We start from the raw sequence: 18,066 nt of genomic DNA, 5'->3' as shown, positions 1-18,066 counted from the left end.
TTGTAGGTTTATTGGGTTTCCTTACGTGAAGACTCTACAACATAATATATTATATAATTATATTCGATTGTCTTAGATACCTATGTAAATAGGCAAAAACAAAATAGTCCAGTACTGTTATTTGTTCTTCGTTTGTCAACCGATTTTCTTTTTTATTGTCTGGTAGATACCAATACAAAAAAATTATCATAAGAGAATTTACTTGTTTGAAAAAAGTAAACTACATTAGTATTAACCTGCTGCTTTTCTAGTCCATTATTTTTATTAGAATCTACATCAAGTAATTAGTTAAGTAAATCTAATTTAATAAATAATATTATTTTAATTTAATTTGTCTGAGACTTCATTTATACTTAAAAATACTTTCCTGGCGATTTATTCTTCAGAAGAAATTCTCCAGTATATATTTTAACATCGTAAATACAACTATTTATATAGTTGCATAATAATTAGGAATTTATTGTTACAATTTAACAAACTCAGTTGCAAATTTACCAATTTAAATTTTAATGTTAATATTACCTGAGATGAATATTCAAAGGTTTTTATTTGCCAGCAATTAATTGATTATACATATTTTAAAAATTAAATAAATTAAAATGTTTGCGGTAAAAAAAATATAATCTTTTGTCAACACGTAATAAGACTGTTCCAGCCAACCTGTTCTTAAAAATGAGTAGTAAAAAATAAATTGAATTAATTGGATGTCTTTTGATTAGCGAGTAGGAAAATATTTCAAGGGAACTGGTTAGAGACCGAATTATACGAAAGATTTCAATCTTAATTCGCTTTAGTATCGTATGTCAAGATAATGAAATGGCTTACGAATTCTAACGACTTCTGACAACGAGTAACGTATTCCTCATGACATCAGAATTGTGACCACGACTTTATTTATAAAAAGATCATAGACACATGTATTACATTATATATACAAATAAAAATCCTTCCTTTACCAATGATAAAAGAATTGCGTCCAATACGGTAAATGTTAGGGTCGATAAATAGATTGAGCTACTTGAATAAGTTTATCTTTTTGTATATAACCACAACGATTCGAAAAATATTAAGAGTTCACCTATTGCCTTTTCGCCGCCTTTTCAATTAAAGAAATCAATAATGATTACCAAATAGTTAAGAGTGTTCTTAACTATTTGGTTATTACGCTTCTTTACTATGAACAACTGCAAGGTGTACGGGTGAATTACTTTAGGTTCTATGTTATGCTGGTCTCAGATAGTAGACTAGAATAGGCACCTCCTCATTAAGCACTCCTTCTCCTCATACATCCTTCCAACCCTCTACAACTCGCCTTCAAAAAATGTTAGTTGATATTTATGACAAATATTTGAGACCTGTTTCACTTTAATGCTGAGAGCCTAACGACTAAAACAGTAACCGACTTTGTTCTTGATTGATGAGGTGTCGCTAAATTCTTATTATTCGTCTAGTTCTTATAACTTTAGGTCAAGTTGAACATTAACTTTAAAAAATAGTCTCAGTAAATTATTCCAAACACTTCTCGTATAAAAAGGCACACGTAAACAAGTATATTACATTTGTATGCTTGTAAATAAAAAATCACTTTGTTTTTACATAAGTAGGTAGTTCAATGATCCTAGGAGCCTGTGACATTGTTGGTAGCCATCAATCAAAATAAGATAAATTTTAACTGTTATTTCAAACACAATGGATTGTAAAAATCAAAAATACGTTTTTTAAAAAGAGTATAATGTGTATTTTAGAGGATGACTTAGGTATTTGTTAACGTTACAAGCTACAAACGAAAACTGGTTTATTCTTTTATTCTTATGATTTTTTTATTAAGTAACATTTTCTGATGAACCTTTTATAGGTTATTCTCTTCGTAGTCGTTTCCTCATTACTGAGGGTCGTGACCACCATGCGTGTGGCTCTCCTGTACACTTCATATATACAGGTAACTAGGCGCCTATATTGTTCTCCGATGTTTTACAAAATATGGAAACTTGATAGATTTATTTGTGTCGGAGTTTTCTCCTTAAGTGTTTTTATCAACCTTCTATTCTTTCTTGTGACTCTGACTATTATCACTTTCCTTAGGTACTTATAGCCGAGCCACGTCTATCTTATGAATTCTCGGTCGGAAGCTTGGCGTGTCATTATTATTAAAGGGTTTCTGTTATCTCCCTACTTCAATATTATGTCTCGTTAACCTGATCTATATGCCAACTACTTGGACATTTATATAGCTCTGCTTAGTTTGAAAACCGTTATAGTTCCGATCGTTCTAGACCGGCATTCGGTGAAGTTTATTATAAAAACCAAAATAAAAATAATACTAGGAATAAGTAACATATTATATAGTTATTTGCAACTAGGCAAAAGAAGAGATAATGAACTATGAATAGTGGAACCGATTTAACCCTTAATAGTTTTAATTAAAACGGAGCAGCTGCTACTAAATAAGCTCGTAGAAATAAATCTATTCGCTTGGACTTAAAAATGCCACATACATATGGACTACAGAGCCAAAAAAGAAAAACAAAATTTTGATAAAACTAACCTATTAAAGTCTCGCATATCCTATGAGATCTGTTATTTTACTAAATATGAATTTGGCATTAAATTAAGGGAAAATCTGAATTGTGTGAGTGCGCATTTTATTACACCATAGCTCATACATCATTCATACCATAAACAAAGTGTCGTGTAGATACTTTTGATTGCCATTAACGAATTACATTGATTGTCATCCAGGTTGTATGGGAATTATGGCAAAATATTTCGTAGAAAGCCAAATGAGTAATAAAAATAGTTTTTGTTTGTTCTTTATCCTTTATTCGTGTCGTGTCGTATAAATAATATAATCTTGACTGTATGTATCATAAAAACGACGGGCAAAAAATGTAAAGAAATACCTAAATATCAACTTCATAATTAACTCCAAAATTAATTAAAGTAATAAATCGTCCGATAAAATATTTCCATTATATTACATTTTATTATAATAGGAAGATAAACAAGATTTTGCTCTTGCAAGTTATGGAAATTAAAGATTATAATATGTTAGAAATCAAATCAAATCAAAAGGTTTCGTGCATTTAATTAGTAAACATTTCATTAATAAGAAAATATTAAGTAATTTATTTTATAACATTTATTTAAGTATGTCATAATTATATGAGAAACATGAATTTTGTCTATAAAGAACCAAATGAACCAAATTTACCACATATGAATTATCATAGAAACAAATTTGTCCACGGCTTATAGATTCAAATTTGGGTCATTTTAAGCAAGGTTACCCGACCACTCGCTTTTTTTTAATCTATTTTTTTGGGACTTTTTAGCGACAAAGCTAAATGTCAGGCCCATCGTTCCCTTAGTAACAATTCCACCTCCAACATCCACTCGCTTTAGAGCAGACAATTTTTGGTTGCACATAATTTGGATTCGATACTATCTTCTAAGGTATACGAATGTTATAGTGTAAAAAAACAATTTTAATCTGTGATATTTATCTGAACAAGGATCTGATAAATAGTTGGAGAAAAGAATGTACCTTAGAGAATAGACACATGCTATTACTATGTGCTATATGTACTGTAGGATTTTTAAGACCTACTATTTTCTGGAACTCTAATGTTTATCCAGCGTTAGCTTTGTAGGCATACGATAATTTTTGATTAAGAAATCGTCAGGGCTCAGCCAAAAATATTTTCAAATCATATAAATAAAAACATTTCCTACGTATTTTTTTAATCAAGCTGTTGAATGTTTGAGAATAAGTTAGAAGAGTTACAAACAAAGACAGAAAGCAACTATATGTTACAGTTACTGAGGTGGTTATAATATTTTATAAAGGTTAACCTTGTTCAACATCTTACAGACCTTGACAGTGAGAACAGAGTTCACGTATGCTATTAACAAAACACATCTCCATAAAATATACTCGAAGTAAATTAAATCGAAATGTTTAACGAAAACAAATATTATTTTTTAAGTTATTCAATTTGTATAATAAATGAATTAATAAGTAATTAGAGTCTTATTATTATTACAGCAATCTGACATAGTGTGTACCAGCAATGCTAAGTAATCTTGGTACTTTTAAATATATTTTTTGATTAATCGCCAGAAACTATCGTTATATTGGAATGGGAGTATTGACGGCGATCTAGCGTAATCATGGACGTATTTCTGAACAGGCCGAGTAGGCCCTAGTCTAAGGCAGCAGTAGTTGCGCGCGTTTTGAACCAACATTTAAAAACCCTAAAACATCTACAGCATTAAAATACGTCCCATACAGAGTGCAACAGTAGCCAACCGTACCGACTTCGTATGTGTAAAATCGATTACTTTTTTTTAAATAATTAATATGTCATTATAAACAAACAAATGTATAAGTCAATTACTAATGAGCAGAAAAATGATGTATAATGTTCTCTTTTGAATAAAATTTAAAAATATTCCTATATATTATATTAACAAATCTAGAAACAAATAATGAAATATTCCATTGCCGAGAACCATTAGTTATCTTAAAGGTTGACACGGACAAACGAGACGAGACGAGACGTGGATAGTCTAAAAACATTTTTCATTTTCTTACTTAGTTTATTTTTATTTTTCAACACCAAGTATTACGCAAATTAACAGATATTTTAATTGTTAATGTTATAAACAATTATAAATTCAAATAATGATAAATTCGTCGAATATAGTTAACATTTATAATCATTAATAACTCGACTTTGGAGGCGTATGTGACAGTCGGTCGCAATGCCTTCGTGACATGATGATGTTAACGTACCTACACAATATTATCTGCGTGACTGATAACGTAATTAAGAAACTGATTTAAGACTTTTAAATCCTTAGTATTCTTAATAGCTCACACAATAAAAGACATTCTCCTTTGATTAGGAATTTGTATACATTGAAATTAATATGTTGTATTACAACCAGCTTAAAGCTGGTTTTAAGCTCACCTTTATATTATTTTGTTGGGTGTGTAGCTAATGTCAATTTACATATCAAAAAGTTCTACGTTTAGTTTTGATATTTTTCCTGTAGAATATACATAATAGAATATAGCCTACAGATACAGAAATTGTTTTTTTTTTGTTGTAAAAAGCGTTTTGGTCCATTTTTATTTCATCTAAATCGTAGTACCTTTATCATAACCGTCTTCTGAGCCAAGCCGAGATGGCCCAGTAGTTAGAATGCGTGCATCTTAGCCGATGATTGCGGGTTCAATTTTTTATCTATCCTGTAATTGAATTTTTTTAAGGATTTAACAAACACTAAAAGTGATTTTGGTGAAAGGTATATAAAAACTCAAGCAAAATATTTATAACAAAATAGACACAGGTTCCTTTATAAGAAAATGTTGAATTAGAAAATTTATATCTTAAAATTTATATAAATGTAACTTAAATTATAAAGTTTTAAAAATATATTTGTATATTATTAATATACCCTCACACGGATTAGTGACTTATAGAGTATCTTGGTTTGTAAAATGTTTGTTTGGCCTCGTATCTTCTAATAACTATAAAAGTGTGTTTATGAAATGTTATAGGCTACTTGTTATGACAAATAAAGATTTGTATTTATGACTTGTTATCACAGAAATTGGCAAAATAAATACTTTTACAATGAAATGCAAAAAAAAAAGCAAAAAAATGGCACATAAGTGTCGATATACATATATATACTTCTGTCTCGAAGTTGTTATATTATACACTGTAAATAGCCACTCAATGCCCATCAATTTCTATCGCCATAATAATTGGTATCTATATTATATGTAAACACGAAGAATATTTTAGCCCAAGTCCCAACTGATAGTAGTTGACAAATAAATTAAAAGAATCATTGCAACGTATACAAGGGAGTAGCTAGTGTATTGTTAAGAACGTTTTAGTTTTCGTGATTTGTCATACTCTGTTAGCTTGGATAAAGAGAAACACGCGTTGATATTAAATCAGGTGGATGGGTGGAACGTTGAATAAGTCAATAAGTGCATGAGTAAAAAAGTAGATTGGAGGATAATTGAGTGAATATTCGTCGTCTTTGATCAGTGTCTCCTTATCATGACACACGGAAGCAAAACGTGTACAATCATGTCACGACGGATTCCTATTACTAACGGTCGGAATCTTCTATGATGTTTAAAGGAATATTAATTATTCCTTACATCGCTAATGCGCCACTGATCTTAGAAACAAAAATGTTGTCCCTTGTGCATGAAGTTACAATACTAAATATTCCTGTTTGGTGCTCAAATTTGTGATGAATAAGCCTTACCCCATAGCCCTTACTTTCATTACACTAATGTACTAATAACATAAGTTGTAGAAACGTTAATAAATATGCGCCTGATAAATAATAATAGCATTCAGTATATACAGTCACAATAAAGTGATTATACTAATTATAATTAATAGGAGTTGCAGTATATAGTAACCCAACATAAAGAAAAAAGAATGTATTACTACAAGTATTTAAAACTGGATATTTACCATGTTTTTTATTTTTATTTGGTGGAGCTCGATATTTCGACATTATCTACAAATGTTTTGTTCTCGTGAACATAAAACATTCTATGATTGTAATTTGTGAAAACACTAAAACAGGGTTAATTTAAAAGAAATGGATGATATCAATTTCATTGAATTTGAATGAAGGTTTGTATTTTGTCATGCAATTTATTTTTGTGAAATTTATATTTCGTACACACACAACTGGTTAGAATTGATGAATTGATGTCGATAAATGACGTGAATGTACTTTTGTAATCTTTTCATTCTATTCATTTTATTTTTATGGTTTTTAGTTGTGCTAACAGGGCACGTGGAATTCGGTTATCCACAATAGCCGCTATTAGTTTGTTTATAAAGTTAACAGTTAAATAGTCGCAAGCTAGAACATAGCGCAAAGGATAATTTTCGATTACTATATCAATAATTGTGCCACTGACAAGTAAGGAAATGTCTTAATTGATTTTGTTAATTTAATTCTAAGTTATAATCATAATTTTTTTTTCAAATGTAAAGGAGTTCCCAGACACATTTATATGTTTAAATTATGATAACATATTATGTACCAGCGTCTATCTAAATATTTATCCCGAATCTAATTCTGAAATGCAAACAGTTTGATAAATACAAATAATATCGCTTGTTTTATATATGAAGAGGTACCACGCACCACCTGATAAAGTTTAAGAATGAATTCACTTATACAACAAAGTTAAGAATATTTAGTTGATGGAAGATATGGTTTGAAAGAAAGAATGCAATAAACCAAAATACCTGGATGATGACTCCCTGGACTCTGTTAGACGGGAACGGGAATAAGGCAAACGCTACATGTTATTAACACATGACCCTTTGTCATGGCAGTCCGTCAGGAAATATCAAGGAAACCGGCCCGGCCCGGAACCGTAGCGGAAATGCTAAAGCGACACACGTCGTAAATATTCTTAATTTTCGCGCCCTTTACAGTTGAAACACTTGGACCTTGGAGTAATAGTGCGAAAACTTAAAGATCACATCCCGACATATTTACATAGCTTTTACTGGTGACAGGGGCGCTTGTTCGTTTATTGATCAGGAAATCATTATTGCGATTCAATGCATACACGAGGTCATGATTTGTGCAGCAGCTATATTTTCAATTTTATTACGGCTATTTTAATTACTAAATATAAATAATTATTATGTGAACTAATAAATCTAATTTATTAAGTAATAATAAAAGGTATGTATGTGTATATGTATATTAAATAGAAGTTTTTCTAACCACACATTAATGTTATCAAAAACTATATAAGTAAACCACAGAACATTTGTGTCTCATTTTGTTATAATCTTATTTTGTGAATAGATTTAGAAATGAAAGTATTTGTGTTGTTGTTTTGTGTCGCAGTCACCAGTTGTACTGGAAATGATCGTATTGGTAAGACTTTGTAAAAAAAAATTCAGCGGTAAATTTAAAATTATCCACATAATACTAAAATTATTAAAGCAATTCAATACTTTTTTATAAAATAAAAATAATATACAAATATGTGTAATAATATAAATATATTTTTGCTCTGAAGCCAATTAAAATCGCATAAAGGTACTTGAAACTTTAAAAAACAAATTTACTTAATTTTCGATCAATCGACTGTATTTATCGGACCTAATATAAAACAGCAACGCTTTAAGTATCATTTCATATCATTAGGCATTATAATAAATTTTGTTGGCCATTACTACACATTCGAAGCTCCAGTGGAATTTTCATTTCTCATATATAGCTGGTAGATTCAGTTACACGACACTCACGATGAGGATAATTAACCGATATTTGTAATGTTCGATTAATATATATATACTTTGGTCTCATAGTATCACATCCTATTGGTTAACTTAAAATAATGCTATAGACATAGAAACTATTTATTCATGCATCAACAAAAGTTTGGGATATAGGCACGCAGACAGGCAAATGGGGAACCTGATGGTAAGTGATCACCATATTATAGACATTGGAACTATGAGAAATAATAACGATTCCCTATTGGCACCAACGTTGGGAGCTAAGATGGTATATGACTTGTACCTTTAGTACTGTACTGTTTAGCGTATGAATATCTGATGGACATGGGTCTTCTTGGGTGGTACCTACCTAGACGGGCTTGCACAAAGCTCTACCACCAAGTAGAACTCAGCTCTCGAAACTGTCTTCGGGATGTTTTTAACAATGTTGGCACACTTACAGTGATTCACTAACTTACAATAATGTCCAGTATAATTTACAATAATGTGCATTATATCTACAATAAAATATATTATTTCGATAGAAACATTGCATAAACAAGAGAAGTTCCGTCTCCGCAAAGTGAATTCATCCTTCCTTGGGCAAGGTGTATATGCTTCTATAATAAAATTAAGTTTAATACAATCAATGACAATAGCAGCACCAATGAGCGATTGTTTGCTAACTGCCAATTATCTTAAATCAATTTAAATATAATTTAAAAAAATACTTCAATTAACTATAAACTATTCTCTCTCGATAAAAGATTATTAAAGATATATTTATAAAGTTAATATTTGTCGTTTACCTAATGCGAAAAATAAAAATTCAAGTGAATTTGATTATATGTATCTCTGTAGGTAACTTAAATATAGGAAAACACTTAACGATTGGGTTGCGTGCCGGTTCTTATCAGCATGATTCCGATACCTGAGGTAGCTTCAATTTAATCTTTTGAAACGACATTCAAAAGTACTCGCCAAAGCCTTTACAAAGTTAATTATATTCATCTTATATTTTCTGGCAAAGACCCGGTCTGTTGCATCGTTTATGCAGATAACAAAGTCATTATAGTTTACGATCAAATTTATTATTAAAACATAAACTTATCAGCTTAAGTTGGTATAATTACTAAATATAGTTTACAAACCGAAACTCAAGAGATAATTTTAAACTATGTGATTAAATATATTGTAAAGTTTTTTTTTCTTTAAATACACTTAAAGTTTTAATTCTTCCATACACCCATATCAAATATAATACCTATTACTCAGATATCATGTGTTTCATTAATTCATAATATTTAATTTGCCCTTTTTATACGGCCACCAATACTAGAGCTTAGGCTGAATTAGCAGCGTTGTGGTAATTTTCCACGACACGTACTGAGTCATCATTCGGAGCTTGAGGTAGCTATTTCGAGTTGGAGTCTTTACTTTATTAATCGACGCTGTAAAGGTCAACAACAATTAGAAAAAGAAAGACATGCTGACATAGCATTCATCTGGTTCATATTCCGTTTTTTTTTCGTTTATATACTCATTCGTTTTGATATTTTTCTAGTTATATTATTTATTAGTTGGATATAAATTTGTTATGTTATATATTTCATACAACGACGGAATGTCTAGTGTTGAAAATAGTATTTCTGTAGTTTTTTTCTAAAAAATGGATTTTACACATTTGGTAAGAGATACACCGAAATGCTTATGAAATACAAAACACGATTTCAATCAGATTTTCAATATATATATATATATAGACACACACACACACACACACATATATATATGTATGTATCCTGTGATGCAAAATAAGCCACGATGACCTTTATCAATGTTTAATTAATTACTTAATTCAACCTCTAAAGGGTTACCATACTTGTAGCAAATTGTTTAGAATCTTGTCTCTATTTCCAGATCTATACACAATAGTGGATGTTTTACATGTGTACTTTAGTATATTGTTTATATGTCTTAATATATATAAGTACGTTTATGACCAAAAGTACTACTGAAAAAAGATGTATATAGGTACATACTATTTCTACGACATATTTCAAAATTTCCACGAGTTTCAGCAACGACAACATTATTATAGTGTGTCATTTATAGAAAATATATTTAATGTTAAAATTTTTAAGGTCAGTTTTTTTTTCTAAATTAAAACTTATACACAAAACGTATTATTTATTATGCACATGGTATAAATCGCAGGAAGGAAAATTGGTGATATTAAAGATTACGTTAAACAAGTTATATACCTTATTTAAATGTATGTTTCTATATCTAATGATCATTTATCATATTGAATGTGATATATACAGTCATAACAGCCATAGTTTTAATTGATTGATCAGTGGCTTTTTTCAATTATATATTTCTGTTGCTATACAATTTACATTCCCCTGTTAGGTGTTATTATTTATGTTTCAATATTATTGATTATTTTATTTAACAATTTAATGCTATGTGGATAACGATATGATTATATCTTACCTAAAGATCTTATTAATCTATACGAAGCTGCAATAAAACTAGTAGTAACAGGTATCTTAACGACTGCTTATAAATAAATAAATATTTGACAAAATTTATTAGCATATACATTACTCTGATCCCAATGTAAGTAGCTAAAGCACTTGTGTTATGGAAAATCAGAAGTTACGACGGTACCACCAACACCCAAGACAATATAGAAAACTAATGAATTTTTTCTACATCGACTCGGCCGGGAATGGAACACGAGACCTCGGAGTGGCGTATCCATGAAACCGGCGTACACACTACTCGACCACGGAGGTCATCAACTGTTTAATATCAAACAATGTTTAATAAACAAAAATTTTAACAAAAAAAAAAAACATTTGATTGTCCGTCTGTATGTAATCTAGAATATATTTTTATGAATCTATGTTACCGCATTTGTTTTGACACAGTCCGTGATTTTTTAAATTCCTTAGCACCATTTATCACGCCATGCCACGCGACAAATTCAACATGCCTAAGGTTATCATCTCAGCATGCGCTACCCATAGTAGCCGCTGGTATCCCGAGCCTGGGCATGATTTCTCTGGACCCGATGGCAATGAAGCAAGTCAAGGCAGTTCAAGCAGGACTTAAGATGGAATTCAAAAATACCATTGTTAGAGGATTAAGGAATTGTAAAGTCTTGGAATTGAGGTAGGATTATTTATGTTAATTTGTTGTGTCTTTGAATTTTTTTTTACTTTTGATATAAAGAGGTGTGATGTGTCGCCATTATTAATATACACTTACCTAGACATATAATTAAACAACACTTGAATTTTGCCTTATTTACCTTTCTATCATCAATATAGCCAATTAATTCGCCTCAATATTATCTCATTTAATATCGAATTATTACTACAAATAACTCACGATAACTCCAAGAGGAATCTTATTCTTGAGGTTGCATAGTACTTAAGAAATATTAAACCAGAAAATACAGTAAAAATTTACAAAGAAACGCTTCTCGTTAGAATTTGATTTAAAGTTAAAGATTGCGTAATCATAATTCAAAATTTCAATTAAACAATATCAGCCTTGTATATCACGCAATGCAGGTCTCTAAATTTAAAATCTTCTTAATAAAAATAAATAATTTACGTTTTATGTTTTGAATAAATATGTAAATAACCCAAATGACATTCAATGTCGCGTTTGTTTTTTGTTTAATTTAAAAAAATATAAAATATAAATTTGTTTTTTATTATATTATGGTTTGTATTTAAATTATTACAACATAAACATTATCTTGATAATATCAGGTAGGTATTTTAATTTAATGGAGTCAATAATTAATACTTGTACCTAATATCGCATCGATACCTAATACAATATCGCAAGCAAACCCTACATAAACAAGTAACCTGTTAATTGCTAATAATCAGTCTTTGAGGATAATGCCTTTTACATATATAGGTAAACAGATAATATATATATTGTTTAAATATTCCTGTAAAGTTATTTTTAAAACACCGAGTTAATCTTCTAAATGGCTGTTGAGTCGACACTAATCTTGAAATGACACTTCCGTCGTAACGACCTCGATAAACTTAAGTAACCGTAAATCCTTAAAATATTGTTTACTTTAAACTACTTAAATGGATATTTATTCACACGTTTATTACTGTTAAAATATATATAATAATTCACTTAGTTATTATTTCATTAGGTTTATGGTATTTTTTATATGGTATTTTTTAAAAGCGATTTAACTAAAATTCTGTTAGAATTAACGTTATATTATAAGAATTTTACGTATGTAGGTATCCTAATTCAAAAATGCTATATATTAAAGAGTACTTTTATGTTAGAAAATATGAGGAAAATGATTTCATTGTTTATATAGGTAGTATGTTCCATTGTTGATTCAGGCGAGCATGCCTCACAATGTTCTATGTACAAAAGTTGTAAGTACATATTAACCGTAAAGTACCTGAGGACAATGAGCTGTTACGAATAGAACGTAACTTAAATAGCAGATCACGGGTTTAATCATACGAGCAGCGTTGATTTTTCAAGTATCTCATATTCATGTCGTTTGTAGCTTAAGGCAAAGACAAATATCATATGTCGATGGGCTGAATTCTCTCCTGTATTTGCCCAACGCTGGGACATCTAGTAGGTTTTTCTTATTTATTTTGTTATCTAATAACAGATAACAATATACATCCCAGAAATATAACATGAAAGTAGAGTGCACAAAACTAAAATAAAAATAATAAATTGATACACAAATAATATAACAGAAGATGCATTAATATATTTGTATATGTTTTATGCAATTAGCTTTATTAGCCATTCAATTAACAGCCTAGCCTTTTTACTAATCGACGCCGTTAAATCAGCAGCCTGTAACACGATCAGTCAATACGCCTTTGTAGAATACGGTAGGTTATTTGGTTTAAATAGTAATATTGTTTTTTGTAGGTTTTTTTGGAACATAAGTGATTAAATAAAATTTTATAAATTAAACAGCCAGCATCTTTTTTGTGATGTAGTTTTTTTAGTCTTTTAATTGAAAGACTAATTATGTTGCGAAATATAAATTTACCTGTTAATTAATTAATTAATTAATTAATTAATCAATTAGTTAATTGTGGCCACCTGTTTCGTGTGCCGTTTGAAATATATAATGAACCGTCGCAATTCTATTTCTAATTTAATAGATTTAATTGGTTCATTAAATCAAAAAAGTTTTTGTTGTATATAGTTAGTGAGAGTGTTAAGAGTAGTACATCGGTTTCATTGGCAATTTAAATTAACTCATTTGATCTTTGTCCATTATACATGGTACTTATAATTTAAAGTCAAATATTATCTCTGGCGACAGCTATTATAGTAAAATAATGTTCGTTTTATTTTGTCATTTTTTTATTGTATTTATGTATATATGTAAAGATTCTGTAACAGTCGGATCAATTGTGATATCATCAACATAGAAATAATTTGACGAATGCTAAAATGCTGATTTCGCTTTAAGGCAAATTAACCATAAATGGATGTGGTATATATGGTTCACCTAGGCTTACTTACTGGCTTACTTGAAAATATTTTGATTGTTAATGCTTGACATCTATCTCGAAGACAACCAACGAGGGTTTTCTATCAAATTTTCCTCCTTTTTAAGGATGGCAAATTTTATCAAAATCTGTTGAAAAATCGATACATATAGCATAAACAAAGGACCTTGATCCATAAATTTACTGACCTGGACCCGAAATCTATGTTACTGAAATAGAAAAAAATATGTTAGATATAATGTTATCCAAAGATTTTGCAATCGCACATAATTTGAATATTGGTATAGACCTATATTTTGTTATTGTTATGTTGGTATGAACTAGAGTTCAAAATGTTTGTACAAATTTGAATACTGGTTTAATATATATGCGTTATATATAGTACACACACAACAATTACAAATTATCCGTTCTATACCAGCCAAATATAAGGTAGGATATAAGTAAGGTAATGCAAAAAAATTATAACATTATGATAAAAAATACAAGAACCTACACAGTGCGTATACGTTTTCGTTGTAAAGTTATCGATAATATTTGTATTTATCGCTTATGTATAATAATCAGATAAAAACGATTATATATTTTCCATTTCATACGCGCTCTTTTAAATAGTCGATTTGTAGCTCAAAAGTGTGCGAACACAGAACAAACTGTGATTCAGAAATAAAGCTTCTCTATTTAACAGAAAATCACGTAATATAACTTCGAAATTAAGATTTCGAAAATTTCGAATTCAATCGCATTTCAAAGGCTTATAGATACATTGTTGATTACTATTTGCAAATTTTCTGTAAGAACAATATAAAGTTATATATACCTTCATGCGCTGAGAGTAATCACATACATATATTAATTTAATCATTTATTTAAACTACTATTACAGACAAAGAAATATATACACTAAAAGTGTTACGGTGTGGTTGAAGATTTCAGCACTTTAAAACTTAAATAAATATTAATTACCATTTGCGTAAGATAACATACAAATATTAAAATTAGCAATTTAATGTTTCATTAATACATCATTGCGGTATAAATGCAATTTATAACTAACTTAAACGATATAGGTAATATTTTGTTTGTAGTTTTTAGCAGTTAATGTGGTACTATAATATTTTAGCTTGTTACTAGTGTCGAATGAAACTGTTATGAAATTACGATAGAGTGCGAAATTTAGACAAAATATTTTTTGTAACCATACCATTGGTATTTGCTAGTATTTTGTCGTTCAAATTTGAATTTCAAAGGATCTCGCCCTTGTTTCTATAGTCTGAGTCTAAAAACCATTTTTTACAGACACCTATTTTTTGTTTATGGTATGCGCCTTTATCTAATTGGTAACCGTTTATTTTTCAGACGTTTCAGCCACAAAACAGAAATAGATCTGAAGTGTTCCGTGACTTTGATTGGTAATTATTCATTAAATGGAAAGCTGCTTGTATTACCCATTGAGGGCGAAGGGAAATATAAAATTAAAATACGTAAGTGGATCCTTCATTGTAAAACAATAATTTGATATATTTAAAAAAAAACTAACGCTTTTATATTATCGTTCCTTATTTTAGAAGACGTTATAGTAAAAGTGGTGCTGGATATTGAAGAGTTAACGTCTGACGGTGAGCGTTACTGGAAGGTGAATGGTTTCAAGCAAACTGCTGATGTCGTGGGCCGGGCTCAATTCAATTTCCAGAATATGTTTAATGGGAACCGACATCTATGTGAGTATTATTTTGATTAATAAAACATCTGCGTTTTGAGTCACCTCTGTGACATACTTATGCAAAAGAAAGCAATACATCGAAGTCTTGAAGCTATAAGAGGAGCAGATTACTCAATAAAACTGTATTGTCAATTTACTGGTAGTATTTGCCCCCCCATTCATTGAAATACCAATAAAATGTATTGCTCTATTGTAAATTGAAGGAAGGAAGGACAAATAAGTGTTGGTTCCTAAAATTAAGGAAAACTTATATTTCTGATAATGGAAATATCTAACGGCGATTTAATCGCTTGCCATCACGTGCCATTTTTCTGCATACTACCTATTAATAATGTTTATATGAAACAGTGCCATAAAATTGTAGTTATTTGAGATCATTGTTCTAACTATAACCCGGTCAAAATATCTGTGGACACTACCGGAGTGCGGAATGAATGACTCCCTGTGTTCATCCTGTTGCGTCAGTATAGTTTACACATTTCATATTTGCCGATATGGCGTCATTGACACCAGGTCCACAGATATTTTGACCGGGTTATAGCGCTACCCCACGCGACTAAAAATAAGAAAAATAATAAATATACCTTCTTTACAGCTGATCCGGTGCACGAGTTTGCTAACACAAATTGGAAAGACATATTTCAAGAGGTGGCGCCTCCGATAGTAAACACGATAGTGTCGCAAATAGTTGATGAAACTATTAAATTCTTCGATAAAGTACCGATCCGACAGTTGGTTCTTTAATTCGATTAACATATCTATTGAATAAATAAATATCATACAAAATAAATGTAGTTATTCCTCTATTATACCACTATCTAAACAAAAACATTTTGTCTGTAGTGCTTTGATTAATGAAGACCATTTAAGGCCGATCACACATATCTGTGAAGTCAGTGACACAGTACTGACACCGTAAAATAGATAATGAATATCTCAAATTTCTGAAAATTAAGAGACGGGGTGCGCTTATGACACTTCTTGATTTTTTCTAATTGAAATTTTTCTTTAATTGTTTTATAAATATTTTAATTATACATTATTTAAGTGTTAAAGTTAATATTATTCATAATTTAACTATAAAAAAACGTATTTTTTTATATATAATATTAATGTATTGTCGTTTCCGTGGGCACCGGGCGTAAAATTATAATTAATTACAAATAGCTTAATAACACCTTAATTATAACAATATAGGCCTACATTTTACATAAATGCGTTCTAATATAAAACAAATTTAACATTTAATAAAACAAAAATAAATCAAATACGAATCAAACATTTAACCTCTCCGGTTGCACACTTAAACTGTGTTTCGATCTAAGATTGCCAGTACGTTGTTTTATTTATTTTGATCATAGGCTTAAGTTGTGAAATATATTTGTGTATCACATCAAACTTTATATAATTTATTTGGCGCTGTAATAACACTGTATATCACTTAGGTCAAAACTATATTTGGGTTCAATCCCAGACAAACAAAGTTTATTTATCCATGAGCTAAATTTTTGTTTATACTTGTGAAAGCATCTTGTGGGTATATATTTTAAAGCATTTAAATAATTTCGCCGAGAAGCAGCGTTATAGATGATGCTCGAAATCTATCTTATCAACAGAATATTAGCTTTCGTAGATAACATTCGTAGATGACAAGCTCGTAAACAGCTTGTGTCGTGTAAGACTATTCCTTTTTTTTTCTTTTATGATATAGTTAGGACGAGCGAATGGGTCACCTGATATTAAGTGGTCACTACCGCCCATAGACAATGGCGTTATAAGAAATATTAATGCCTGTAGTTACATAGGCTCACTCACCCTTCAAACTGGAACACAACAATACTGCTGTTTAGAGATACAATATCTGATGAGTGAGTGGCATCTACCATGATGGGCTAGCACGAAGCTAAGTAAACTAGTAATTCAATTCTATAAGAAAAAACTCGAAACTCACTTCTAAACACGAGCATGACATGTCAGATTTACTATAATAATAACTGAAACTTATACGATACACTTATTAAAATGGAGTATCGCCATAATTCCGTTTTTAACTGTCCCCGTGCAAAGTTTAGAGCGAAGTGAATTCTTACGGAATCGCACTGCTGAAATTAAAATCCGACAGACAACTTAAAATACATATCCTTGTAATAAAGTAGCTACATATCAACCATAACAACATTAGTAAGATAAAGCTAAGCTCTTTAAACCATTAGCGAACACAAATCAGCACAAAAATAAAAAAATAAAAAGTCGGAGTTATAAAGGATTGTAAAACTGCATACACAATTTTATCTTATTAATAAATATAAGTAGAGTGTGTTAATATAAGTTATTATATTTTCATGTGTTTTTTGTTTTTATAATTAATCTCATGCTCGGTAATGTTGAAAAATATCGCTAGAAAACCTTAAACTATCGAATAAAGTACCTGTGTGTCCTTCAATCCCTTTTTTAAGAACGTGTAAAATAGTCTCTTCACCCTCTCCTCTAAACGCTGACT

General features: G+C 30.0%; 2 protein-coding genes across 2 annotated transcripts in view; both read left to right on the top strand.

Moving 5' to 3' along the window:
- The window catches only part of LOC113395185 (protein TANC2), a 311,678-nt gene that overhangs the window by 289,036 nt on the left and 4,576 nt on the right, over positions 1-18,066 (top strand). The gene's annotated exons all lie outside the window — the stretch shown is intronic.
- Positions 11,255-16,322, top strand: LOC113395182 (protein takeout-like). Its single transcript, XM_064216206.1, has 4 exons — positions 11,255-11,477; positions 15,203-15,327; positions 15,412-15,564; positions 16,162-16,322. The coding sequence occupies exons 1-4, from the start codon at positions 11,359-11,361 to the stop codon at positions 16,308-16,310; spliced, it is 546 nt and encodes a 181-aa protein (XP_064072276.1). The 5' UTR covers positions 11,255-11,358; the 3' UTR covers positions 16,311-16,322.

The sequence above is a fragment of the Vanessa tameamea genome, chromosome 11 (genome assembly GCF_037043105.1).
Source record: "Vanessa tameamea isolate UH-Manoa-2023 chromosome 11, ilVanTame1 primary haplotype, whole genome shotgun sequence".
Lineage (NCBI taxonomy): Eukaryota > Metazoa > Arthropoda > Insecta > Lepidoptera > Nymphalidae > Vanessa > Vanessa tameamea.
The sequence above is the reverse complement of the archived record's forward strand: the minus strand, read 5'-3'. Positions and strand labels throughout refer to the sequence as shown.

Excerpts from the sequence above, each read along its gene's own strand:
- LOC113395182 (XM_064216206.1), top strand. The coding sequence starts at position 11,359 with ATGATTTCTCTGGACCCGATGGCAATGAAGCAAGTCAAGGCAGTTCAA. Across the intron at positions 11,478-15,202 it reads TGTAAAGTCTTGGAATTGAG|ACGTTTCAGCCACAAAACAG; the intron begins GTAGGATTATTT and ends TTTATTTTTCAG. Across the intron at positions 15,565-16,161 it reads TAATGGGAACCGACATCTAT|CTGATCCGGTGCACGAGTTT; the intron begins GTGAGTATTATT and ends CCTTCTTTACAG.